A 27092-nucleotide genomic window follows, 5' to 3' on the forward strand; every position below is an offset into this window, starting at 1 on the left:
GACGCCCGGGACCCGGAGGTGTCCCCGTTCCCTGCGTACGCGCAGGCCCAGGAGAAGAGCCCCGCCGGTCGCGGCTTGGTGGCCGCCGCCCCCTCCGCGCGGTCCGGGACGTGGGGGCGGGCGAGGGGCGCGGCCCAGGCTGGTCCTCCGCCCACCCAGGGCGGGGCGGTCCCGGCGACACTTAAGAGCCCGGAGGTCGCGCCCGCCCAGCGCAGCGGGATTGCAGTCCGAGCCTCTGCGGACGCTGCGCAGCGCGACCCCAGCGCAGAGCCTAGGCTGCGGCTGCAGCGAGCAGGTAAGGCCGGGCACCCCGTGGGCCGCCCCGCGCGCATCCTCCGCGCGCGCCGCTTTCTCCGGGGACCCCGAACGCTGCGGCCCAGGGGCGCCTGGTGGCGGCGAGCGCCGTCGGGGGGCGCTGCGTCCGGCAGACGGTGTCGTCTCCAAAATTCGCCAGCACTCGCTGCGCGCCCCCACAGCGCATTCACGAGCGCAGGCGGCCAGTGGCAGAGAGACGCGCAGCAGAGAGGGCCGAGGGGCTGGGTTGGCCCCTGAGCGCCCTGTCCCGGGGCCGCGCGAGGCTCCGCGATTCGGGGAGAGGCGGCCGTCGCCCGAGTCCCCGCCGCGCCAGCTCAGGTGCGCGCGGCTCGTGGCGGCCGGTTCCTCCCTTTGGAACCAGGCAGCGCTGCGCAGCGAAGCTTCATCTTACCGCGCTTCGTCTTGATTTTTAAGTTTGGGGTGGGGGCGGAGATGCCGCGCTCTGCTCGCGCAGGCTGAGAGCAGGACTGGCGGCGGACGGGCGCGTCAGCCAGCTGTTGCCCGTTCCGGGTGCAGAACAACGCTAAGAGGCCACGTCTGCTTTCTGTACTCAAAGCTGACCTCTTAGGCTTGCTTCAGGAGCGGGGTCGGCTCGCCCCAAGGGCTGAGCGTAGGCTTCCTTGGCGGGTGTCCCGCGCATCCGCAAGGGTGGTTGTCGGAGCAACGAGGCTGGGATTTGCCCTCTTCTCAGCCCACTGGCCCCAGTCCCACTGGCTCTGCAGGCACAGCAGAGCTTTGGCGAGTTTTCCCTACACCTCGGGAATGTACTGGGTTCGTCACCCTGAATGAAGGGGCCACAGGAGAGTGGTATATAAAATAACATGTGCTGTCCAAACTTGGACGCAGAGGAAAATTACCCCATTGCAGCTGCCATCCTTAATCTTCTGCTTCACCGTGTGTGTGTGTGTGTGTGTGTGTGTGTGTGTGTGTGTGTGTGTGTTTGCACACATGCGTGCGTAGCTGAAACAAGCAGATGGATCCAAATGCCAGAAGCCAAACTTGAAGTCAGTCTTGGCGGGCAGGGCCCACCTTGCTTTGGCTGTGACTGTGTGATTTCTTCTGTTCTCCTTGATCATATTACCAGGATTTTATGAAGGTAATTGGGTATCAGTTTCCCTAGTCAAGCGGCTAAAGGAGCTAGTCCCTCCCTCCTGCAGACGAGCCCTTACTCCGACACTTCCAGGTGGGGCCCATGAGCCTGGTAGCAGGTGGATGTGGGCCGTGCGGGCTCCTTGAAAACACCATCAAGCTTGTTATTTTGAACTTTGAATTGCTGCCTGGTTGTAAAATTTGCTCTTTACTTTTGTTGTTGAGTATAAAGTACACGTGTGGACTGCTAGAAAGGCTTCCTATAGTGCTACTCAAAGATCATAAAATTACTCCTCGACCATATAGGGGAGGAGACTGCCTGCATTACTATTAAAAGTGAAATTAGAGATTACGCAGCATTGCAGGGTGATAGGAATGGAGATGACTGCTGAAGGAGGGGGCAAAGCAGATGTCTGCCCCGAGGGTCCACAGCGTGCCCGGCCCCCTGGGCCCTGCAGGAACTAGCCATCTCCTGTCCCCAACCCTGGCTGGGTCAGCTGAGTGCGAGGAACGTATTTGTTCTGCCCCAAAGGAATGAACGTGAGTGCCTCAGATCTCTGCCCCGGCCACTGGGCTGCTAGATCCAGTGTGTTCCAAGCTGCTGAATCGGTGTGTGTTCCTCTGTGTGTTTCCTTTTAATGCTGGCCAAAGGCCAAGGGGAGAAGCACGGGATTCCTAGAGTCCAGTCTGCCCATGAGCACGAGCAGATGCCCAGTGGGACTGATGTCCTCCGTGGTGGCCCCAGCTAAGGAGCCCAACGCCACAGGCCTGAAGGCAGTGGAACTTGTCCTGGTCAAGGAGCAAAATGGGGTGCAGCTCACGAACTCCACCCTCGTCAGCACCCCGCAGTCCCCCGTGGAGCCCCAGGAACGGGAGACCTGGAGCAAGAAAATCGACTTCCTCCTCTCCGTGATTGGCTTTGCAGTGGACCTGGCCAACGTCTGGCGCTTCCCCTACCTGTGCTACAAAAACGGCGGCGGTGAGTCCCTCCTGGCCTGGGCGGCCATGGGCAGGGCCTTGGAGAAATGCCCGCATGCTGGGCAGGGCACAGGCTTCCCGGGCAGATGGCACAAAGCCGTCAAGTTCAGAGCAGTCTCACCTGAATCTGTACTTTAGAGTTGAGGACACTGGTGCCAGGAAAGCAGGAACCAGGAGTTGGTGGTGGGAGGCTCCAAGCCTCTGCCGTCTGTTTCCAGAGGTGATTGTCACCGTGGAAGGAAATTCTCAAAGGCCCAAAGGTTGTCTTTGTCTAGTTTAGAATAGTATGTAACGGTGTGTGAGGCCCTTGAACTTGGCGTGGAAGTGCCCTGGAAATGTACCTATCCCTCTCGGGCCCTGCTCCCACCACCCCCTGAACTCAGCCAATCCTAGAGCTGTGGCTGCCTCTGGACAAGCAGAAGCTAAGGGGCAAGGACCCCCGAGCACTTCGAGCGGGGAAGTCAGCTAAGGCGGCACGCACTTCCCACGAGCCCACCTCCCCTGCTGGCCTCTGTGACTCCCTGGTCACTCTTCCCTGCACTCTGGAAGGCTGTGGAAGAGCTTGACAGTGTGCCCGTGGGGAGGCCTGCATTACTGTGTCCATCCTGAGGGTGGGGGCCAGGGCAGGTACAGTAAGTACCCGTGTCAGTCAGAGCTGTGGGGTCTCCTGCCACTCCTCCCCATCCCAGTAGAGGAGCCATACAAAGCCCCCTCATCTGGGGCAAGAGGGCCTTACAAGGCAGAGCCCGTGGGACCCTGAACTTTGCTCAAAGTGAGCGGCAGCTCAAGGGGTCGAGGCCACCCCAGAGGGACGGCCCCTCAGGCAGCACCTGTCAGGCGCAGTCCTTGATTCATGCTGGGGATCTGAATGCTGGGAGCTAGGGATGGATGACAGAGCCTACATAGGTCAGAGCCAGAGGATTCACGACTCAAGAGGGGCAGACATTTCCGCAGAGGAAGGAGGGGGCAGGACCAGGAGTGCTGGGCAGGCGAGGGCCTGCTCTGCTTGGTTCCCAGGGTTGACGTTGTCACTTGGGGTGGGGGACGGTTGGGGCTTTCAGTGCGGATGCATTAGGGCTCTGGTTACAGTGGGTGCATGAAGGTGAGAGGCTCACCAGCCCAGCCTGGGACTTCCCTTTGGAAGATGGCTGTACAGAGCTTCTGGAGACAGGGGAGCACCCTCCTGCCCAAGAGGTGTGGTCGGCTGGGCCCCCAGGCCCTGCTCCAGGGCCAACAGGTGGGCCCTTCTGAGTCCCCAGGCTGAACGTGCTGTCCTGCCCACAGGCGCCTTCCTGGTCCCTTACCTGCTCTTCATGGTCATCGCTGGTATGCCACTGTTCTACATGGAGCTGGCCCTCGGGCAATTCCACAGGGAAGGGGCTGCCGGTGTCTGGAAGATCTGCCCCATCCTGAAAGGTAACGGGCGCCTTGCACCCTGGCAGGCGCAGACCCCAGCAATGGCCCTAGTGCTTTCACAGCAGACCCACCCCAGGTGCATCTGTTTGGCCCTGCTTTGCGAGGTGTCTGTGCAGGTGGACGCACATCTTAATTCTGGTCCTGCCTTAAGGGTCTGTGCTGACTGAGGACCCCTTGCTCCTGGGCAGCGCCATCCTGCAACGCATTAGCACTGCTGTTTGTAGGCCTGCTGAAATGGTACATAAAACGCCCACCTGTCCTCCGTCATGTCAGCCATCCATCCCCTGCCACCTACCTAGCACCTGTTACCCACCTACCTCTACCCACCTGTCTGGGTATCTCTCAGCCATGCCCACACTGCTGTCATCTCTCTCCCTCTGGAGCGATTCACTGTACCCTCAAGCAACTACTGCAACTCCACCGAGCAAACACACCTCATGTTGAGCCAGGGTGTGCCCAGTGACTAACCTTCCCTGAGCACCTTGCTCCCTCCTCACGAGAGCCCTGGGGGAGGCCCACACTGCATTGTCTCCATTTTGGAGATGCGGACACAGAGAAGCCAAGGGATTGAGTAACGCCCCCGTCACCTCATCAGGGACAGGGCAGATTCCACCCCAAGCCAGTGTGGCCCCCCAGTCTAACTGCAGGGACATGCCTGCCCCTGGGTCAACACCCCCGCTCAGGAGCTGGTGGCTCAGGGGGGATTCAGGGGCACTTGCAACAAGAGACATGTGGGAGGTACCTGGGTCAGATGCTGGGGTCATTAAGAAAACGTCTATTAGAAGATCAGTCTTTGAATTTTCTCAGTTCTTGAAAAGCTGGTGTGTTTGGGAAAGAGCAGAAGCCCCATAGGTCTCCAAGATCACACTGTGGGCAGTCAGTGGGTTTTGCTGAGATGGCAGCCGGTCCAGCTGGAGGAGGGGTGCCGCTCCCAGCTGCCGAGGTCAAGCTACAGAGAGAAAAGGGCCCCCACAGCGGAAATCGCGAGGCCGCCCAGGCGTGATGGTGCCTCCAAGCGCGTGTACTCTTCCTTCTTAATGGCCTGCTTGGTGAACTGAAGACATTAGCAGTTTTTTCCGAGGCTAAATGGTTCACCGACCCACCCTAAAGTGGAAGCACAGAGGCCTCCCTCCCCACCGCACCTGCACCCAGCACAGAGATGGACACCCTGGGATCCGGTGCTGAGGCTGGGCCACCGCTTGTGCGTTTGCACAAGCCGATTATGTTGCTCCAGGCTCTGCTGGGCAGCTAACGTGTCATGTGCCAGGCTGCCACACGCTTGCCCCGTGGCAGTATTTACACAGCATTAAGGGGCTGAATGGGAGCTTGAGGGTGCCTGTCCTGGCAAAATGTGGAGGTGGGGGCCTCCCTGTGCAGCGCAGACTGTGGAGACACCATGTCTGCACCCCCAGATTCCAAGAACTGACCCTCGGTGTCGGAGCTGTCATCAGTGTAACGTGACATGCCCTGCGCCCACCTCCCACCAGGCAGTCAGCACTGAATCAAAGTGAACGTGCTTCTTTGCTGAGCACCATGCTAGGCAGGGCATCTGCAGGATGGGAGGACAGTGGCCTGGGGGCTCTGGGCAGCAGAGCAAAGCTGAGTCCCATTGTGTGGCCCACCACAAACAGAATCTCCTAACGAGGCTGCCAAAGTGAAGTTGTAGATTGCAGTTTATAAAATGTCAATAAGCAATTTCCAGGGACATCAAAGGACTGCTTATCCTAACAACTTTGGGCTAATATGGGAAACCTGACTCCCAGCGGGAACGAATCCCAGTGCCCACTAGAGAGAAGTCAAGAACAGATGCAGGATCCCACCACCTCCCAGCAGTGCGCACGCGGTCAGCCCACCACCCTCTCCGAGTCAGCCCCAGCGTCACGCTGCGCCAGTCAGCTTTTGTCCGGCTCTGGCCACTCGTCTGTGGGGACGGCTGCCCGGGGCCAAGTGTGGCCACAGGAAGGAGTGCCAGGTTCCCTCCTGGGTGAGATCTCGGAGGAGCCTGGTCACCCATCTCATAACAGGATTGAAGGAATCTGAAGTTGCAGAAGTTCAAACGCTGTACTTTGGAATCTGAGTTACTGGCACAGGGCTGTGTTTGCATGTTGAGGACATAAATCAATGCAAGAACATCAGACGTCCATTTTCAAGGAGGAGACGCTGTGAACAGTTTAATACCCTAGTAAAGCTACCATTCCCAGCAGGCAAGTTCCTGATCACTTAGATTACATTTTGTCCATACAACGCCCATTTGAGAGATTGTCTTTGCTCCTTAGATTAGGTAAGACAAGACCATGCAGGTCTGGACACCCCGATAAAGTGCCTTCTTGTTCCTTTTTTTGTCTTTTAAAAAAAATGATGTTGCACATATTTTCACGTCTCGTTAACTTGGGGTAACACATGGCAAATGAGGCCAAAAGTTAAAATGCCCCAAGTGAGCATTATGGAGCCACAAGCTCACCCAGCCCTTCAGTGTCTGGTGGGCCATCTGCACCCCCGGGAGGCTTCCTCCTGTGGAAACGGAGCCAGGCTGCCTCCCTGACCCATCCTCTCCCTTGGGCCTGGGAGCCACACCTGCACCTGACTACTGAGGTCCACCTGGGAAGGGCCACACAAGGGTGAGTGGCCTCGGGGACTGTGAGACATCCTTGGACACCCTGACAGTCTCTCCAGAGCCCCTCAGGTGGGCACGCAGCCTGAGAAGCTGCAGGGGGCTTCAGCACCCGAACGTGTCCTTGCAGGGGCCTGGGGAGAGGGAGCCCCACACCTGCCCCGCTCTCCTGCTCCGTCCCCCTGTTCCCATCCCTGCCGCTTGGGTGCCTGGGGCCTGCCCATTTGCTCTGGGAGCCACATCAGCCAGCAGAGACCCCACCAGTCTGTTGGGAAGGCCTGGAAGGCTGGCCTGCCCAGATGGAGGGCTGTGCACACAGCAGCGGGCTGGGGAGGGACCAAGGTAAAGTTGCCTCTTCTCGGGATGGGTCTGATCTGCTCTGGTGTTTGATCAAAAGGTCCTTTCAGTTCCCTGCATTTCAAGCCAAGGACTTGACACACAGTCGAAAACACGGCTGCCTGGATGCATTTCCTATAAATCACAGCTCAGCTTCTCCTAAGGGGCCCAGAGAGCAGAGCTGCAGTATAGGTTAACACCAACCAGTTCCACGCTGGAGAAAGCCTTCCAAAGTGAACAGTTCTGGTCTCACCATCACTGCGGTGGAGCACACTTTCAAGAGGGCTTACATACCAGAGCCCATTTCATTTGGCAGCTTCTGACCCAGGTTCTGTTTGATGCACACACACAAGTAAACATCAGTGCCCCTTTTTGCTTGCAGGGACGGAAGAGAATGTTAATGAATACCCTGTGCCTGAAACTAGCTTCTCCCAAGGTTATGGCCATGGAAACAACCTGAGACACTTCCTATAACTGTCGCCTTGAAGGCATTCTCTGTCCCCAGCCACAGCAGGCAAGACAGAGCAGGACACCTAACCAGGATCGAGTGAAGGGGATTAAGGTTACAGCCCAAATCTACCCTACCAACAAAGCCTAGGAGGAATGTTGGACTGGAAGGACTTGCAAGGAGCCCGTGGAAGCCAGCCACGGTGGCAGCAGCATGGCGGCATTCGCCTGCCATCGGAGGGGCTGCTCGGCGGCGGGAGGAGGCCTTCTGTGCCAGACCCATCTGCCCAGCAATCAGGGTGGCACAGCCCCAAGACCACGCCTGCTCCAGCTCACCGGGAGCCGGAGCCCCTCGATGACCAGTCCCAAATCACAGGTTTTGTGACCCTGGAAATGTCACCCTGAAAGGCCCTGGGAGCCTGAGGAGGCTCTGGAAGGTCACATATGGGCCTGGGTGGCCCTTGTTGGCTTTGCGTGGCCCTGGGTGACCCTGAGTGGTCATGCAGGGTCCTGGTGAAATTGGATGACTATAGGTAGCTAGGAAGAAATCCAGATGACTTTGCTTGGCCTTGAGGGGCTTAAATAGCCATGGGTGGCCATAAACGGCCTGTGGGCAGCCTGTTGGACATGGTGAACCGTGCATGGCCCCAGGTGGCTGTGAATAGTCTTGGGTGCCTTTGATGGTCCTGATGAGCTTGGGTGGCTGTGGGTGGCCATGGGGAAGCCTAGCTGTCTTTTAGTGCTGGCCACAGATGCCCTGGGGGACACTGCATATTCCTGGGTGGCCCTGGCTGGTTTGGAGGTTTACTGACTCTTGGTGCTTTGTACCCTTGGATGTCCCCAGATGGCCCTGGGGCTGGCAGTGTGTGGGTATGACCACTTTGCATGGCCTGTGGCCTACGGGTAACCCTGAGCAGAGTGGCCCTACGTGACCCTGGTTGGTCCTGAGTGGCTGCGAGTGGCTGTGGATAGCAGGGATGGCCCTTCGGCCTGTGGGTGTGTGGGTGACCTGGCCCTACCAGGGTGGCTCTAGGTGACCCTGCATGTCTCTGGGGGGCACATATGGCTGTGGCTGCTTGGAAGGGGCACAGCCCTGATCCACAGTCATGACAGGGAGTCTGCAGCTGCCCCCCGCTAGCCACCCCCTGGTATTAAAGACATTGCCCGTCTCAGGATGCGGGCAACCCACCAGCTTGGGGCAGGGAGGCCTCCTGAGGAGGCCTTGCTGACACGGCCTTTGCTCTCGCCGGCCCCAGGCGTGGGCTTCACGGTCATCCTCATCTCGCTGTACGTGGGCTTCTTCTACAACGTCATCATTGCCTGGGCGCTGCATTACTTCTTCTCCTCCTTCACCACGGAGCTGCCATGGACCCGCTGCAACCACACATGGAACAGCGCCAGCTGCTCGGACATGCCCCCCGGCAACTCCACCCAGGGCCCCAACGACACCTTCAGGACCACGCCCGCCGCCGAGTACTTTGAGTAAGTGGGGCCCTGAGGCTGAGCTGTGGGTGTGGTGGGGTCCCCTGCCTGCACCTCCAATGCCTGAGCTCTGGCCCAGCTCCAAGCTGTGTCGGGACGCCGCCTGCTGCGGAGGCCTCCAGGCAGGACTAGGGCCTCACCGCACTCACCTCATCACGCCCTTCTTCTGGGGGTTTCAGCCCTGCACCACCTCCTGTCCCGTGTCTGAAAACACTGTGAGGTGACCTTTGTGCAGCTTCCCAGTTGTCTGTGGCATCATTCCCTCATGGCCAGAGTGGAGGCCCCTCACCGTCCCGAACAGCCGTCCCCCCACCCCGCAGAGCGCCGTCCTGAGCTAACCTGTCCGCTTGCACGTCCTGGGCCTGACTCAGGTCGGGAGGGTACTTACAGTCTCCCTGCCCAGGAACCTTGTCTGCAGATGGGGTGAGAGGGGCTGCTGGGGGCCCAGCAAGCAGCACACATGTGCCTGAGCATGCCTGATGCTCCTCTAATGCACCGCTGTCACCAAGAACAAAGACAGTAGCTCACCTGAGAGGCCTCCAGCAAAGAGTGGGAGTTAGACCATCCCCAAGGCTGGTGACGTCCAGGGCCATCGCTGTCTGGGCCTCCAGACCACTTACAGTGGCAGAAATTCTGCGCTTCAGCCCAAGCCACCAGCTGTACATGCCCTCCCCACCCTGCAAGGCTGTGCGCTGCTCTCGGAGTGGGAGTCCCTCAGCATGTCTCTGTCTGGCTGCTCTCACTGGCCCCGTCCTGCCCTCTTCATTGTCTGTGGGGTTTCGAACCATTGCAGAGCAAGGTGACAGTTCATTCTCAGGGCTGGAAGGGAGCCAGGACAGGCAAGGTGCCAACTCCAACTCCACAGCTCTTGAAGCGGTTAGAGGCAAAGCCAGCCCGTGTGGTGTCCCAGGAGCCACTCTGTGGGCGGGTGCGCAGTGAGCCACGTGCTTTTTGCCGAGCTGGCTCTCTGGGGACTAGGAGGCTAAGATGCCCACAGGCCACCATGCCCCGTCCCCAGGCAAACAGTAGTTGGCCGCCTGCCACCAAGGTCAGGTGGGTAACAGTGAGCATGTATGTGAGGCCTCGCAAAGGTGCCGAGGGGCAGCTGGACCTGTGGAGGGGTGTCTGGGCATCCTGCTATGTGGTCTTGCTCAGTGGTGTTGTCCTAAAGGGACCTCTGCCGTTGGCTGATAGAGGTTCTCGGTGATAAGGCGGGCGCTGGGCAGCGAACACAGAGCCCGGGCTGTTAGAGGCAGGGGTGGGGGTAAACGGGGAGAGGAAGCCTTGGGAATTCTACTTCCAGAAGAGGTACCGGGGGGCAGGCCCCCAGAGGGTGGCCAGGGGTCAGGCAGGCCCCCCAGGCTGAGCGGCCTCTGAGCAGCAGCCTCCTCCGCCCACCCAGAGGAGCTCCATCCTCCAGACCTCACGGGATGTCTGCAGCAGACAGCGTGGGGAGGCCCCTTCCCTCCAGGGGGTGGCTCTGCTCTGAAACAAAGATGACAGCAAAGGGGTGACAGTTTGGACGTGGCCGCACCTGCAGGCTGATGAGATGAGCGTGTGGAGCGTGGCTGTCAGCCCACTGTGGCCTCCCTGCCCGGAGACTGTGGTTCTGGAGTAAAGACCCGAATTCCTCCAACGTGGCCCCACAGTACTTGTGGCTGGTGGAAAGCTCTGGAAAACTGGGGTCTGCAGCATCTACCACATCATGAATATTTCCTGGGGACCTCAGCACATCCGGGCAGTGAAGCTCCCCATGTCCCGGGCCAGCAGCACTGTCGGCAACTTGTCCTCGATTCCAAATTCCAACTGTGGAATGCGGCCACAGGGGCACGTGCCCACACAGCCATGCGAGGGTCTGATGCAGTGCTGTGCAGAAGCAGGCCAGGGCCCTGCTGGCCCACAGGGAGCACTCCCCCAGCCCGGCCCCCTTCCACATGGCCCTCATGACAATCCCCTCTGCATCCTGAGTTGCCCTGTAGGACCCTCCTCCAGCAGCTGGGGCCCTGTGAGTGAGCAGCCCCAGCCAACCCTCGGGGAGCGGCACGGGCGCCTGCACATTGTGCTGTGTGTCTCTGTGTCCACTGACCAGCACCCCTTCAAAGCGCCTGCCCCACCCTGTTCTACAGCTCCTTTCCTTCAACGCCCACTGTGCACATTCCCTCCACCAGCTCCAAAAAGCAGGGGTGCTGCGGCGAGAGGCCAGGAGCCCTGTGACCACTCACCTCCAAGGGTAGACCCTGCATCTTATTCAGGTTGTGGGTCTGACCGGGTTGGACATCTCTGGTCCATCAGGCAGGGCACTGTCCACACGCTGAGGAGGGAGGGCAGGGCCCGGGTCCCGGTGGGGAGGCAGCAGACCTCCAACACCCCCTCTCTCCAGGCGTGGGGTGCTGCACCTCCATGAGAGCCGCGGCATTGACGACCTGGGCCCTCCCCGGTGGCAGCTCGCGTCCTGCCTGGTGCTGGTCATCATTCTGCTCTACTTCAGCTTGTGGAAGGGCGTGAAGACTTCTGGGAAGGTGAGGCTGCAGGCCTCACCCACAGGGGGTGCACAGGCGGCCAAGGGGGCCTGGGGGGTGGACAGGCAGCCAAGGGGACCTGGGGGTGGACAGGCAGCCAAGTTTGGCCTGGGGAGTGGACAGGCAGCCGAGGGGGCCTAGAGGGGTGCTGGGGGTGTACAGGCAGCCGAGGGGGCCTGGGGGGTGGACAGGCAGCCAAGTTTGGCCTGGGGGGTGGACAGGCAGCCGAGGGGGCCTAGAGGGGTGCTGGGAGTGCACAGGCGGCCGAGGGGCCCTGGGGGGTGGACAGGTGGCTGAGGGGGCCTGGAGGGGTGCTGGGGGTGCACAGGTGGCCGAGAGGGCCTGGGGGGTGGACAGGCGGCCAAGTTTGGCCTGGGGAGTGGACAGGCAGCCAAGGTGACCTGGGGGTGGACAGGCGGCCGAGGTGGCCTGGGGGGTGGACAGGCAGCCGAGGGGGCCTGGGGGGTGGACAGGCGGCTGAGGTGGCATGGGGCGAGGCACTTGCAGTGAAATGCCAGGAGCCTGTCAGGACCCCAGGTCTGCCCTTGACCACCAATCCAGGGGCACGTCTGCACCATAGAATCAAATCCTCACTCATCAGGGTTTCAGCCACTGCTGCTGCCTGCACTGGGCCAAATGCAGGAAGATGCTCCTCTGGGCGGTGTCTGTCCTGCCTTCACCCCCAGTAAAGATGCAGTAGACGGGAGGGAGCAGCAGTCTCATTCCAGTGGGCTTTTGCTGAGCTGGTGGCCTGTGACTGTCTGGGATATGGGGCTTTCCAGTCAGAGGCCACCTCTCCCTCACACAAACCCTCAGGGTGACCTGTGCGCCCTCCCTGCCCACGGGTGGCCGTGCAGCCGGTGACGCGTCTTCTCCCAGGTCGTGTGGATCACGGCCACCATGCCATATGTGGTCCTCTTTGCCCTGCTCCTGCGAGGAATCACCCTTCCTGGAGCCATTGATGGCATCAAAGCATACCTGAGCGTCGACTTCCACCGGCTCTGCGAGGCCTCTGTGAGTATGCCCTCTGCTCACAGCCCTGCAGGGCACATGGCTGTGTGCCCCATGTGTCAGGGGATTGCAAAGGCCATCACTCAGCCAGAAGGTGTCCCTTACCCTGTAAATCCAGCAGGTGCATGTTGCCCTGCTGTGCACTGGACTCTGACCTGGCCCCTCCCACCTGGCAGAGCTTGGGGAGAGAAGGGGGACATGCGGACATGGGCAGCTGGATGGACCAGAATAAGGATGGTGGGGGAGGCAAGTAGAGCCTGGATAGTCATCGGGAGGTCCTGCAGGTGGGCAGCATGAGCAAAGGCCCTGGGGTGGCACCGGCCCAGTGAAGGCTCAGCAAGAGGCAGGATCCCCTCCACAACACTGGCTTCTGCCCACAGCCTCCTCCTGGTCAGGTGAACTGGCCAATGACCAGCACAAGAGGCACACGAGGTAGCAAAGTGGGGGCCCCTTGACCCACTGCCTACCTGGCCACCCTGAGCCTTTAGCTGAGGCCCCGCCTGATGCCTATAAACCTGCTGACCCCATCACCCGGGTGACCCCCAAGACTCTGGGCCTGCGGCCCCCAGGACAGGGGCCCTACTAGTCCTGGAATGGGGCAAGGGGCCGGCTCCCTGAGCCTGGGGCTCCAGCCTCCCCTGCCCCTCCCACATCCAGCTCTCTTGCTCAGTCCCACTCCGCCAGCTGCCCTGGGGCCCTCCGAGGACACCCTGCCTCCCCAGTGTGGCTCAGGCCTCACCACTGAGTGTCCCAGCCCACAGGCCTGTACCGTGGCCTGCGTGGATGCGCACCGGCAGCCCCCAGACCAGAGAGCCCCCAGACCCTTCAGGAAGCAGGTCCAGCCCAGGCCATCCAGGCTGATTCCTCCGGGGAAGGGGGGTTTCCAGTAGCTGCTTCTTGCCCCCAGCCAAGGCTGTTCAGGGGGGCGGTGGGCACCCATCTCACCAGTCTCCACATGCCCTGACACGAGCAGGTTGTCTGACTTTTTAAATAGCATATTGGTCCAGTTATTGGCCACCTGCCTTCACTTTCCACGTGTGTAAGCCGCCCTCTGAGCATCTGAACGCTGCTGGGCACGTGGGCTCCGTGTACTGGTGTGTGCCGTGTGTTTGTGATGCTGTGGGAGGGTACAAAATGGGTGTTAGTGGGTGTATGTCCAACTGAGGCATCAACGTCACATAGCATTTTAACAAATTAACTCTGTCACAAAGGTTATGGACCAGATCAACTCTGGTTCTGTGGAACTGTTAGGTCGAGGGAAATGGTGAATGATGCAGCCCTTTTCCCCATGCTCTGCAGACCGGTGGCATAGGAAGGTTCATGCTCCACGATAGCATTTGCCACCAATCACAGTGCTGATTTAAGGGGTCATTTGCACAGCTGCCTTGTGACTGCATGGCCCTCGCCAGGTGGCCTGTGCCTCCCACAAGTGTCTCTGAGGCCTCTCCCCTTCTCTTCTCTCTGGCGCTGTGCAGGTCTGGATAGATGCTGCCACCCAGATATGCTTCTCCCTGGGCGTTGGGTTTGGGGTGCTAATCGCCTTCTCCAGTTACAATAAATTCACCAACAACTGCTACAGGTATGTCCTGAGCTCCTGCCATAAGGGGGCAGAATCAAGTGGGGCCGTTACAGAGGTGGGCAGGGCGTCATCGCCTTTTGGGAATAACATGTCCCGGTTGAAGGCGGGGCAGTAAACCAGGGGTTACAAAACCTCTAAGCCAGAGGGGCTTTTAAAATGGAAACTAAAATGGGGACGCTACAGGCAAAATGTTGATCCTTGCTTTAAGGAAGGAATTGAAACAGGTGGTATTCACCACTGCCTCCGGGAGGAAGCCTCCTAGGTCCCCAGTTGAGGACCCTGCCTCCCTCCTCCCAGGCTCCCCGCTGGCCTTGTCCTCCCGAGGCCCAGGGTCAGGCTTCTCCCCCAAGATGGCCCCCACGAGGAAGCCAGTGTCCCCCACCAGCCTGCAGACCGGGAGCCTCCAGGCGGCTTCCCAGCCCCTGCACACAGGCCTCCAGGGGACTGGCCCCAGGACAGGTGGGGAAATGCCAGCCCCTTGTGCCTGCAGCCCTGGCAGCAGCCACATACTGGAGCCAAAAGCCTTATAAATACAGAAACAGAGTTTCATCTGAGACCTGCTTTCTCTGACTTTCATGGGCTTGTGTTTATTTCCCTTCACATTACAAGGAGGAAAATGTGGTGAAAATACAGTGTGTGCCGCAAAGTGCCAAGCAGACCACTGCCAGGAGGTCCCACATGAGTTGGGCTTCAGGAGGCAGGTCCCCAGACAGCGCTCCCTGAGTCCACCTTGAGCCTCCGCATCTGGGCACTTTGCAAACGTGCTTCTCCTTGGGCACATGGATGGCTGACACGCCCAGAACCGGGAGGTCCCTGTCCCCCGTGTGCAACCTCCCACAGTGCAGCCCGAGGTGGCTGGCCGTGTGGTCCAGGAAAGCTCCCCTCCAAAGGCCATCTGCCCCCAGATGCGGTCAGTTAGGAGCAATGACTAGAAACTGCAGCTGCCCAGCATGGTGCATGCTGGCATGCAGCGTCTTATCCTCTAGGGACGCGATCATCACCACCTCCGTCAACTCCCTGACGAGCTTCTCCTCCGGCTTCGTGGTCTTTGCCTTCCTGGGGTACATGGCCCAGAAGCACAGTGTGCCCATTGGGGACGTGGCCAAGGATGGTGAGTACCCCCAGGCCAGGCCTGGGGACCCCACACCTCTGCCCTCTCTAGTGGCTCTGACCACCCAGCTTTCGTTCCCCTGTAGAATGGAAGGGCACCCAGCCTTGAGGGCTGTTCCCAAGCTTGACTGGAACCTGAGCTTGGTGCTCAAATGCCAGAATGCACAGAAGATCACAGTAACCCGATGGAAATGCTGGGCCCACTGCACCCTCCTGCCCCTGCTCCCTGGGACCTCAGCTGGGTCCTTGCAGAGGCCACTGGGGCCTCGGGACGAGGGACTGCTCCCCATCTCTGGGGTGGCCACTCTCACAGTGCGATTCCCTGCCTTTGTTTACCCTGGGCTGGGGGAACTCACAGCTCGGGGTTGGGTGCGCTGAGCCGTTCCAGGCACACGGACAGCAGGGCCGGAGAGCTGGCCTCTGACCCTCGGCGTGGCCGGCCAAAGGAGGCTGGGCTGTTCCAAAGCTTTTCCCTCCAGATAGCCAGTGACCACGACATATTTAGATGGGTTTTGGATAACAACCAGAGAGATCCCTGAAGTCTCCCACACTTGGCGCCAGTGGGAAACCCTGTTCCCAGCTGTCCCCCAACTGCCCGAGATGCCAAGCGTCTGCATGCTGGGGAGCTGGGATGGGAGTGCACAGGCCGGGGATGAGCAGGGAGCAGGCAGGGGACAGCCCGAGGCCAGGCACAGATGGGAGGCCCGGGGGCTTGTGACTGCCACGGCCCCTGGGATAGGCATGGAGAATCATGGCGTAGACAGCCTTAAACCGGGGCAGCCCTGAGCTGCAGGGTCTCCCGAGGTCGCTGCAGCCCCTCACCTTCCTTCAGGATTATTCCGCAGGGGAGCTGTGAGGAGTCTTCCCCAGCCGGGGGGGGGGGCTCCCTGCTTTCTCTGGGAGGTCCCCTCTCCTCCTGGGGCCACAGGCCAGCCCCACCTGTGCCCCGAGCTGCCAGCCAGCTCAGCCCTCATCATCCCCTCTGGTCCTCAGAGAGCTGAGCATTAAGACCCCCACTTTGAAAGCAGGAAAAGGAGGTTGGGGGAGCAATGGGCACCTCCAAGATCGCTGGGAAAGCAGGAGCGGGGTGGGGGAAGATCTCAGCGTGTGCTTCCTGAGTCCCTATTCTTCCCCCAGGAAGAAAAATCCAATAAAGGTGGGAGAATGGAGCACAGTGCAAATAAATTCAGAGCCCTGAAATTTACTCACTGTTGCATTTATGCATTTTTCCTGCTTTTTGCCCTTTATTATGATAAACAGCAATAGCTTGCAAAAAACGTCTATTAACCCCTGAAAGTAAAGCTGAACGTCTTCTCTCCATTTCATGACAGACAAAGTAAATGTCATTTATAGCTCTAATTCTCAAGAAAACAGGGTGAAATATTAACTCAGGTGCAGAAATGCAAGGTGAGAATATTAACACCACATCAACTGAGCTGACAAGTACCTTCTGGGCTCGTGGCTTATGGCATTTAGACTTTAAAGCTTTGGAAACTGCCCCTTCCAATGGGGTACCCAGGCCTGGCAGTAGGACCCATAAGACACTGCGGGAGGTGACCCTGGCTCTGGACTTTGTCCAACTCCCCGGAAAAGTCACCAGGTGCTTCTCCCTCTGGGCTGCGGGGAGCATGTGTAAGTTACATCTCTGTAAGCAGAGATGGTGCTAAGGCCCTAAGTACCCACATCTTTAAAACTTGACCATGAAATGGCCAATTACCAATTTCCTGTGGGAATACTTTTCACTCTGAGATGGGTTAAGGGTCTGCTGAGTGGGGTCCTCTGCTGTCCCCATCCCTACCCCCAGCCAAGTCCATGGCCTTCACCTCCATGCAGATCCCACCTGCTGGGGGTGAGGAGGGTGTGGCTCCCAAGCACACCCGTCCCCCCTAGAATGTTTGCAAGGGAATGACCAGAGGGGTGCTCCCGTGTAAGCAGAAACGCACCCCTCTCAGCAGCCCCTCAGAAGTATCTGCTAAATCATAACGTCTCTGTGCATTTTATGGTTCTAAAGATCATACATAGAATTATTCATTGGTGTGGAGGAGCATCTGTGTGCACGTGTGTGTACGTGTACGAGATGCACAGGAGACGCGCTGGCAGGCGTCTCCAAGGGCCACTGGGGAGAAGGGCAGGCCCCCGGGACCCTCCCTTCTCCAGCCCTCTGCTGGCCATGCCCCCCTCTCCTCTTGGTGCCCCGCGCCTGGCACAGCAGGAACAGCCTGGAGGAGCAAAGGCCACAGGTGGGCAGGGCGGACCAGAGGCCTTGGGTTGATTCTAGGTTCCCACTTTCTAGGGCCCTGGGCCGGGTCTGCTGAGCTCACAGGAGTGAGGGCTTTTCAGGGCCAGGGAAGAGGCAGGTGCGTCGTTTCGCACCGTGTAGGCTGGAGGCCCTGGCAGGGACTGGCCCCTTGGGTGGACGGAAAGGCGGGCCGCAGCTCTGAGCAGCCCCGGCTCTGCTTTCAGGGCCCGGCCTGATTTTCGTCATCTACCCCGAGGCGCTCGCCACGCTCCCGCTGTCCTCCGCCTGGGCTGCAGTGTTCTTCATCATGCTCCTGACCCTGGGGATCGACAGCGCCGTGAGTGGCCTCTCCTCCCACCGCGGTGGCCCCACCCTGATGGCCGCCTGGCGAGCCCCAGGGGCGCTCTTAAGGGCCCCAAAGCTCCTCGGCCAGCACACCCCCGCCCCCCGGCCCCTGCGGCATCCCGCACACCCCGCAGCCAGCCCTGCTCTGTCGGCTGCAGATGGGGGGGATGGAGTCCGTGATCACCGGGCTCATCGACGAGTTCCAGCTGCTGCACAGGCACCGGGAGCTCTTCACCCTCGCAGTCGTGCTGGCCACCTTCCTCCTCTCCCTCTTCTGCGTCACCAACGTGAGTACGGCCCTCGGCCAGGGCACTGCCACTGGCGTTTGGTGCCGGGCAGTGTGCTGGGGCCTTCTGGCCGTACAGAGCCACGACACGTCAAAGAGCACATCCCTCAAACAGAACCCGTGGTTGTGAGCATATGGAGCCCTGGTCACACGTGGGGGGAACTCTGGTCACACGCAGGGAGCCCTGGTCACACGCGGGGAGCCGAGGTGTGTTGGGAACTGGCCCCTGAGTTGCTTCAGCACCAGGACAGCTCCTGGGAAACCCTTGGCTCTGCACATTCCCAGGGCTGGGGGAAAAGGGGGGCTTGTCCACCGGGTACCAGGCAAGGCTCCCACAAAGGCTCTGCCACGTTTGAAATTTGGTTACTTTTATTTATAATTACACCAGGAGCCCTGAAAGAGGAAAGGAGAGGTCCTTTTTGTTTTTACATGACAGATGTGCCCTAGGAAACTGTGTGTGGATTTAATTTTAGTGATTAAATCAGACTTTATAGAGAGTAAAAGAGAACGTATCTGTAAACTGAATCTGCAGGCTGGGTTTATACTTTGGGAAAAGTGCTTTTGTGAGTGAGGCCTCTGTGGGCAAGGCATGGCTGCACCCACAGTTTAACAGGCACCCCCTCTTGTCCAGGGCGGCATCTATGTCTTCACACTGCTGGACCACTTCGCGGCTGGCACTTCCATCCTCTTTGGAGTGCTCTTCGAGGCCATCGGGGTGGCCTGGTTCTACGGTAGGGACAGAGCCTTCCTCCAGGGCCACTGTGCCATCTTCGTGACTGGTGGGGCTGGTGGCCTCTTGCTTTGTAGCGGGCTGCCTCCTTCCTGGCAACACCACCTTGAAAAGAGATGCATGTTAGCTCCAAACAGCTTAAATTGTGGTCACCACAGCATCAGAGCAGATAGGGGCTTGGCCACCAGCTGCTCAACCGGATCAGTGAAGACAGCCAGCTTGGATGGCTTCCCAAAATCCTTCCCTGGTCGGAGGCATTCATGCGGCCACAGAATTATGCTGTGGGAACTTCCCAACTGGTCCTGAGAAAGAATGACTTCCTGGGGCTTTGAGACACTAACCGCTGTGGGGCTAAGTCTCCATGTCCAGCCAAGCAGGCGTTGACTAGCACTCGATCCCAGGAAACAAGTGGAGCCTGTTCCTTGTTGGGGAACATGGCCCGTGATGTTGGAGAGCTGCTTCAAGGTTGCCCTGCTCACGCATCAGCTCCGACAGGTGCAGCACCCGTCATCTGCGGGCTCCAGAAGTCAGCTGCTCAGACCTGAGCCAGAGCTGTGAGCCCTGTGATGTTGGGGATCTGCCTAGATGAGGCCTGGCCTCAGCCGGCAGCCATGCCCCCAGCCTGAGGGTCAACCATGCTTCCCAGATGTCCGAGTGTAGTTTTAACAGCAACAGGGAATCCAAGTTGGAGAAGACCTTACCCTTTCCCAGTGTGCTGTCCTGGCAAGTCACCTACCTTATTTCCTGTCAGTTTTTTGTTTCATAAAATGGGGACATAGTACTGGCTCAGCTGCCCTGGCCAGGTTTCTCTGGGAGAGTCAGAAATGAAAGCTTTGTATACAGGTACACTTTCCTACAAATGTAGAATCTGGCCCAAAGCTAAAGGTCTGCAGTGTGCACAAACCCCAATTTTGTAAGACCTATGGTGTCATTCAGGGGGTCATGGCCTTTGTCCCAGAGCCATGAAAGTTGCAACCTAGAAAAGCACTGTGGCTTTGAGAACTTGAACTTAACCTGAAAATAGTTTGTGTTCTCAGGACATCTTTCAGTTATGTTCCTTTTCTACAGAAAAGGGAAACACCACAAACACCATGCCTTCATTGGTGTCTGGGATCAATACTTTGTCTATCACTTTAAACGGTAGATTCCCCCCACCACCCCAAATAAAACCTTGCAGGGAAAAATAGAAAGTTCTCAAATGGCCATGAGCTTGGTGCAGGTGGAGGCTGGAGGGAAGGTGGCCCGGCAGCCTGGAAGCCCCAGAAGCTGAGACTTGCCGTATTTTTCCAGCCCATTCCTTCCAATGCAAGAGAAGTAAGTCTGCGTTTCTGGTGAGGCTGTATCAGAATTCACCAGCCTCTCTGTGCTCCAAGGCCCTGTGCCCTCAAGCTGAGGACTCAGCCACACCTGGAGGGGCCAAGGGGCCTCAGGAATGCTCCCCACTTTGCTGGCCTTTGGGTTCGCCCTTCTCCATTCTACTTTGCTGTGTCCATCTCCGTGTCCAGGTTGGAGTGTGCAGATGCAATTCTGACTGGAAGTGTCTCTGATCTGTCTCCAAATGTGACGCAGGGGAGACTTACCCAAGGCTCAGCAGGCCAGTTGCAGTCACACGACCAGAGGTCAGGCCAGATGCAGGACAGGAGAAATCACTTTGAGATCTTCTGCAGAAAAAACAGTTCACTGAGCTTCTAGAATAGTTTTCCTTAAGAAATAATTGTATGCATATAATGGAATATTATTCAGCCTTAAAAAGGAAATTCAGACGATGTTGCAAGAAGGATGAACCTTGCAGACCTTACACTAAGTGAGAGAAGCCAGAGACACAGCCCCTGGGCCTTGTCCCGGGTCCTGGGAACAGAAGGCGGGGGGGCCGGGGAGGGAGGGGAGGTGGAGAGGGGCTAACGGGGCAGAGCTTCAGTTTGAGGAAATGAGAAAGCTCCAGAGACAGATGGTGAGGACGCTGCGCAATATGGGAACATGCTTCATGCCCTGAATTGTGCACTTAAGATGGTTAATTAAGATGGTAAATTTGTGTCATGTGTATTTTACCACAAACGTTTAAGTGAAAATAAATAATGATTGTAGAGAGAAGGTAGGGGCAGGGGTGGGATGCAGGGAGAACCTGATGGGGAGGCAGAGAGCAGGCCAGGAGCACGGGGGTGGCCGCTCAGGTCTCCTTGGTGCTCATCAGGGTTGAGGAGCAAACGTCACCGAGTGTCACCATAGAAGACATGCGTGGGGGCCCCCTGGTCAGGAAGACCCCTGATGATCTGGGATGGGGCCGGGCACCAGTGGGCAGCCTGAGCTCGAGGTCCACTGGGGCAGGACAGAGCGGGCGGGGCCTGGTGGGTGGGACCCCGGGGTGGGCGGGGACCTGTTGTGGGGAGACTCCGACGTGCTCCTGAGCCCCTGCTTGGCGACCTCCCCACAGGTGTGCGGCAGTTCAGCGATGACATCCAGCAGATGACCGGGCAGCGGCCCAGCCTCTACTGGCGGCTGTGCTGGAAGTTCGTGAGCCCCTGCTTCCTCCTGGTAAGGGGCCACAGGCCTCTCCCTGCCCAAGCTCTCACGCCTGCCCCGAAGCCCTGGGAGGCCCAGGGGGTCCTGTGAGCTGCACAGGGGGCAGGGTCTCTGCAGCCTAGCTGGTGGGTCACGGGACTCAGCCAGGAGGACAGGCTGGCCCTAAAATCCACTCTGGTCCCCTGAAGGCACTGCCCTCGTCCCTGGACCCTCTGAGAAACCTCTTGGGATCCTGGGTGACGTTCCCCGGTCAGGGCCCATGTACATCCGGCCCGCGGCCACACCACACCACAGCAAGGTCCCTGGCTGACTTCTGCCTTAGGGACCAGGATAGGATTTAGACTCTCCAGGGCAAAAAGTACTGAAATCTTGAGGACTGAGGACGGGAGTGGCCGAGATTCTGTCGTGGCGCTGCCCTGGGCCTTCATCAGGCACTGGCTCTGGCAGCACAGCCAGCAGCCTCCTGGCTTAACACCTGGGGCAGGGGCCGCAAGCTCAGGCCCAGAGGCCAAGCCTGCCAGCTGTCTGGTTTAACATGTGGACAGTCTGTGGCCGTGGCGCTCTGGTGGCAGAGTTGTAGTCATGACAGAGACAGCTCAGGAAGCCTGCGTGACCCGCCGGGTCCGGGCAGGCGACCCCAGGGGGCTGCTCAAGGGCCATCCAGGTCTGAGCAGGAGCGCCTCCCCGGCCGCTGGCCCTCCTACCCCAGCCAGCCCGGAGGTCACCAGGGGCATGCCCGCCAGGTTTGTGGTTGAGGCATTGCCCCATTGTGGGCCAGTCCACAGCTGGCAGGGGAAGGCAGGGCACCGTTCCCGAGTTAATGGCGCTCCTCGTGGGGCCACTGCGCCCACACACTCAGGAGCGGCTGAGTGTCCGACCTGCGCCTTGCGGCTGCACTCCAGAGAGCAGGGTGCTCAGGTGCTGAGCTCCACCAAGTGTCACTACACTTCTCTGTCCACTCGGGTCCCCCAGATGTGACCACACGTGAGGGAATCCTGCTAACCAGACAGAAGAGTGGAAAGCAGGTGCACCCCCACCCGGCTGCCCTGCAGCCCCAGGGTTCATCCAGCAGACACGCTGGCAAAGGGCTGGGAGGCCCCCTGTGGGAAAGCCTTACTCCCGATGGCCTGCGGCCGAGAGCCGCTGCCTGACCGCCACCCTCATTCCAGTTCGTGGTTGTGGTCAGCATCGTGACCTTCCGGCCCCCGCACTACGGCACCTACATCTTCCCGGAGTGGGCCAACGTGCTGGGCTGGGCCATCGCCGCATCCTCCATGTCCATGGTGCCCATCTACGCGGCCTACAAGTTCTGCGGCTTGCCGGGGTCTTTGCGGGAGGTGTGTATGCGGATGGGGCCCCCTCCCCCTGCCCTTGCTCCCCACTGTGAGGCCACCAAGGTCAGGTGGGTGTCCACACCCCACATCTGCTGCACCTGCTCATCTCTGACCAGCAGGAGGGCTGGAGGGGGCAGAGACCACAGGGGAGGAAGGGGAGGCTGAGGGCCTCAGGCTGGTTCAGGAGGATGCAGGGCACCTGGCGTGTGTGTGTCTGCAGGTGCTCGCAGGTACATGCCTGCCTGTGTCCGTGCATGTGTGCATGCAGCTCGTGTTTCTCTGTGTGTGCACGCGTGCTCTACAGCATGGTGACGGTAGGCCGAGCAGGGGCAGGGCTTGCTGTCAAGCAGGAACCCGCATGCGGGCAGGGGGTTGCTCTTCTGCCTCGCAGTCAGGCAAGCTCCTGTGTCACTTATGGAAGAGGGGGCAGGTGAGCCAGTCACAGGATCCTGGGAGAAATGAAGGACATAGGCCTCCTTGGTGGGAACACCCCACACGCTTGCTCAGAGCTGCCTCTGGGATTCCTGGAAGCAACTCTGTGCCAACAGCCCAGGTCCTGGGGAGGAGGGGCAGTGAAACCCCTGTTGGTGCACCCTGGCTGCTCCAAGGACCCCTCCTGGGCCACATGGCTTGCCTGGATCGGGCACCTGCTCCAGTGCCCCTCAGAGGCTGGCACCGGACAGGCCCTCAGCAGGCAGGCCAGGCCTGGAGTGGGCAGGCCTAGCACATGGCCAGAGTCACAGGGCCCCAGGATGCCTAGCCTCTTGGGGGTGGGAGGCAAAGCCAGATGGCACTGCGGGGTGGAGACCCCTCCCACAGGCCCTTCACTGGCCTTATGGAAGAGTGGTCAGATGGCCTGGTGGGAGACCCCTCTGTGTTGGCCTGGAGGAGGGGACCTGAGGCCACCAGTCAAACTCTACATGTGAACCACCTGAAATCTCAGCAGCCAAGGCGGGCCTGGGAGGTGTGTGGGAGGGTCCACCTGAGGGGAAGCCTGGTCTCAGAGGGTCAGAGAGGGCAAGCTGCTGAGAGGAGGGGCCCTGGAGGTAGGACGAGCACTGCCCAGGTGCTGGCCAAGCACCCTCTCTCCTGGGAGCTTCAGGACCAGAGGCCACTCACCTTTACTTGGAGCCTGGGGCTAGCTGACCCAGAGACACCCTCTCCAGCCTGCCTCTCTTTTCAAGCTGGCTGGACTGTGCTCCAGGGTCTAAGGAGATGGGGCTGTCGGCTCTGACACCTGTCCGCGTGGTGACCAGAGGACTCCACACCTATATAGTCTTCCTTCTTTTCCAGAAACTGGCCTATGCCATCACTCCTGAGAAGGAGCGCGAGCAGGTGGACGGTGGGGAGGTGCGCCAGTTCACGGTGAGTGCCACCCCTGCCCTGGTGGGGACCCAGAAATATTCTCCCTGTTCCTGGCACAGACCTCAGATGCTACAAGGCTGCATTTGCTCGAGGGCATGCCTGCATGCTGCCAGGCCCCCTGAGGACCCTTTCCTACAGAGGGGCAGGCAGCATCCAGAATACATGGGGTGGATGTGAGCACAGGGGCAGGGAGAGCAAGAGGTGCAGGTGGAAAAGGCTAAGAATGTCCCTCAAAATACCCTGCTGGCTGCATCCCACATCTTCTGACATCTTACTTGGTTCTAAGCATATTTTCATTTTCATTGTGACTTCTTCAGCTCATGAGTTGCTTTTATATTTGCAAACATCTGGGAATATTTTATTCATCTTTTTGTTTCTAAATTAATTGCATGGTGCTCAGACATCTATTTTACCTATTCTTGGAAGCACATGGAGACTTCTTTATGACTGGGTACCTGACTAACACTTATGAACATTACATGTAACCTCAGATGAATGTGGTGATACATAGTTCTCTGTCCATCAGGTTAGGCTTGTAATCATATTGTTCAAATCTGCGACTGCCAATTTCAGCTCTGCTCAACAATCAGTGACTGGGAGATGTTTATGGAACAGCCCACCTTGACGGCACCTCTGTCCGATTTTCTCCTGTAGTTCTGCTTTATGTATTCTGAGGCTGTTTTATGAGGAGAATATATTTTTCAGATTATTACATTTTCCTGGTGACCTAACCCACCCTTTCTCCTTGTGAAGCTTTTACTCTTAAAGTCCATTTTGTTGAGATGAATTACACTGTACTAGGGTTCTTTTGCATTTACCTGAAATATCTTTGCCATATTTTAACTTTCAACTTTGCAGTGATCTTAAAAGTTAGGCGTCTTTTGTAAACTATATGTACACCTGGAATTTTTGACTCAGACAATCAGGCAGATTAATCCATTTACTGTAACTAGTAACACATTTGGGCTGGAGTCTATTGTCTTCTTTACTCTTTTTTGTCCCATTTTTTAATGATTATGTTTCTCCTTTATTGCCTTTTATGGATAGAATTTTTGGCCTTTGGGACCTCATTCAATTTGTACTTCCCGCAGTGCCAGCCTCTCCGGTTTCCGCTTTCTGCTGACCTCACTCGGTGGGCTGCTGCCTACTTCTGCTTGCCCTTATTTGCAGCTCCCTGCCTGACCCCTTAGCTGTAGGGATTCCGAGAGGTGCTTGAGCTCACCTGCCTCCAGGGGGGCGGCTTCTGCTGCTCCCACAGGGCTGGGCCTCAGAGCTGGGGCCAGGCGTGGCACCACCTCACCCTGGCCTGAAGCGGCACAGTGGCCGCCACAGAGCCGCTCTAGGGCTCTGCCACTGGGCATCTCCTGGCCGCATACCTTGGTCAGGCTGTACCCACTGCTTCCTTCACAGTGCACCGTGTCACACACTCCCAGGCTCTGCCAGCCCCACGCCCCCACCACAGCTCCAGGCCCCCCAGAGACCCAGCTGGCAGTGAATGTGTCCAGGCTGGGGCTGGAAAAGTCCCCAGAAGTTCTCTGAGGGAGGGGGTGACAGACTGTCATGTGACCAACAGTAGATGGAGTGCCTTCCTGTCCCTGCTTGCCCTTGTTTTAAAGTGTTCAAGAACACGGCTCTGCCATTTAGTGATGGAACGGCTTGTGCTCGAGAATAGGCTGCACTGCCAGCTGTGCGAGAGGGGGGGCATTAGCAGGAGGACTAATAGCCACTTCCATCAATCATGTCCATCCCTGGGTGACTGGGGCCAGCCCCACACCCACTCAGGGTCACACAAAGTAGGACAGGACCGAGGGCACAGCCTCTCCCTGGACAGGGATCAGAGGCCCCACAAAGGGGTGCACGGGGCCTGCAGGCACTGCCAGGTCACTACCAGCAGCAGTGTGATCAGACCAGTCCCACGTTTGCCTGCCCAGCAGCTGAGATCACACACGCCCTGGTCCCCTCGCAGCACCTGCACTCTCTGACTTGTCTTTGTTGATGACTTGTTTGCATGAAGTCAGTATGGGCGTCAGGCCTGTGGTACCTCAAAGCGGCCCCAGTCCAGGTGCCCTAAGCTCTCTGGGCTCCACCGAGGGGTCTCCCAGCCGCAAGCCAGGGTCGTCAGCCCCAGAGCACCTTTAACCAAGAAGCTACTCCTTTGCTTCTGAATAAACCTGCTTTCTTTCTAGCTCCGCCACTGGCTCATGGTGTAGAGAGGAGCAGAGAAGGGAGATGCGGGGCGGCCACCCACTGTGCGAGAGAAGCCATCCAAGAAGGGCATCAAAGTTCCCGGAGGCAGGGGGCTGCTTCCGCTCTCTGACTTCTGCTTTTCGGGAACCACTCAGACGCTTCGCCTTCTGATGCTTGCTGTCCACCCATGCGCTGTGATAGACGTAGATCTGTGCTGGTCCTGCAGGTAGAAACGTCTAGTCCATGTCTATTTGTATAAAGCCTCAGCCCAGGGGCACCCCCACCCAGGCACTGAGGAATGTGGTAATTACAGAGGCCCTCTGCTGGGAACCCAGCCTCTCAGTAGCTTCCTGCATCACTTACTTTGCTCATATTTAAAAAGCCACGTATCATAGTATCATATTTGCCTAATTGTGCGGAAGGTGAAGCAGAGGAAACTGTGTCAACAGCGAAAAGTGGGGCCTGCATCTCCAGGGCACGCAGCCTGCTCAGAGCCCACCGAGCACGGGCAGCCTGGCATGTGTGGTGGCAGCGGGATTCACTTCTGCCGCCGAGAGAACCACACTCCCTGCGGGTGCCACCACTCCTGAGGCTGAGTTCTGCCCCGCTCGCGGTCCGCCCCAGGACCCCAGCCCAGAGAGCATCTCCTCTGAGCAGAAGTGCTTCCCTGCCAGCAGCCCGGCCCGCAGAGCCCCAGGCAGCAGCCAGAGACCAGGGACCCCAGAAGAGACTGCCAGAACTTCAGGTCCCTGGCACACAGCACATCCAAACACTTCTTATGTCCAGGAATGCCTTCTTAAATCAGACTCACCTGTGAGTGGCAAGTAGCTCTCAGTGCAGGCCTGGTCTCTGAAAAATCCCTTTGCTGGTGTCACCTTGTTGGAGAACATTAGCAAACAGCCAGGAGCTCTCGGGCTCTACCCCCAGGGAAGAGGGGGGCCCTGTGCCCTGGGACAGGCTGGTGCCCAGCCACCTCCAGCAGCCCTGCCGGGGCCTCGGCACCTCGGGTGTGGAACTTGCTGCCGGCCAAAGCTGGCTGGCTGACCTGAGGTCATCTGCACCTGCGCTGAGAGGACCCGGCCTCCTCTCCCTTCCCGAAGCGCCGAGTAGTCTGTAGAGAACCGGCGTTGTCACTGTCTGTCCCCCTAGTCAGCATCTCAGGAGGCTCTCACCAAATAAAACAAGTCTGTGTG

The 27092-nt window shown here is 58.7% G+C and overlaps 1 protein-coding gene across 4 annotated transcripts; it reads left to right on the forward strand.

Moving 5' to 3' along the window:
- Window positions 1-27092, forward strand: SLC6A3 (solute carrier family 6 member 3). 4 transcript variants are annotated; one of them, XM_036919969.2, is made up of 15 exons: window positions 4-295; window positions 2056-2383; window positions 3667-3798; window positions 8449-8674; window positions 11055-11193; window positions 12073-12207; window positions 13680-13783; window positions 14770-14894; window positions 17357-17469; window positions 17636-17764; window positions 18395-18494; window positions 20925-21025; window positions 22183-22350; window positions 23641-23712; window positions 25899-27092. In XM_036919969.2, the coding sequence occupies exons 2-15, from the start codon at window positions 2098-2100 to the stop codon at window positions 25920-25922; spliced, it is 1854 nt and encodes a 617-aa protein (XP_036775864.1). In that variant the 5' UTR covers window positions 4-295; window positions 2056-2097; the 3' UTR covers window positions 25923-27092. The 4 variants fall into 4 exon arrangements, with proteins under 4 accessions (XP_036775875.1, XP_036775880.1, XP_057352721.1 ...); XM_036919980.2 differs by lacking the exon at window positions 22183-22350 and having other exon boundaries at window positions 1-295; XM_057496738.1 differs by lacking the exons at window positions 23641-23712; window positions 25899-27092 and adding an exon at window positions 21986-22038 and having other exon boundaries at window positions 2-295; window positions 22183-22310.

Source organism: Manis pentadactyla, chromosome 2 (genome assembly GCF_030020395.1).
Source record: "Manis pentadactyla isolate mManPen7 chromosome 2, mManPen7.hap1, whole genome shotgun sequence".
In the NCBI taxonomy this organism is placed as follows: Eukaryota; Metazoa; Chordata; class Mammalia; order Pholidota; family Manidae; genus Manis; species Manis pentadactyla.

Bases quoted from the DNA above. Each gene is read 5' to 3' on its own strand.
- SLC6A3 (XM_036919969.2), top strand. From the start codon at position 2,098: ATGAGCACGAGCAGATGCCCAGTGGGACTGATGTCCTCCGTGGTGGCC. The intron at 3,799-8,448 runs GTAACGGGCGCC...CGCCGGCCCCAG, and splicing joins GATCTGCCCCATCCTGAAAG to GCGTGGGCTTCACGGTCATC. The intron at 18,495-20,924 runs GTAGGGACAGAG...ACCTCCCCACAG, and splicing joins CGGGGTGGCCTGGTTCTACG to GTGTGCGGCAGTTCAGCGAT.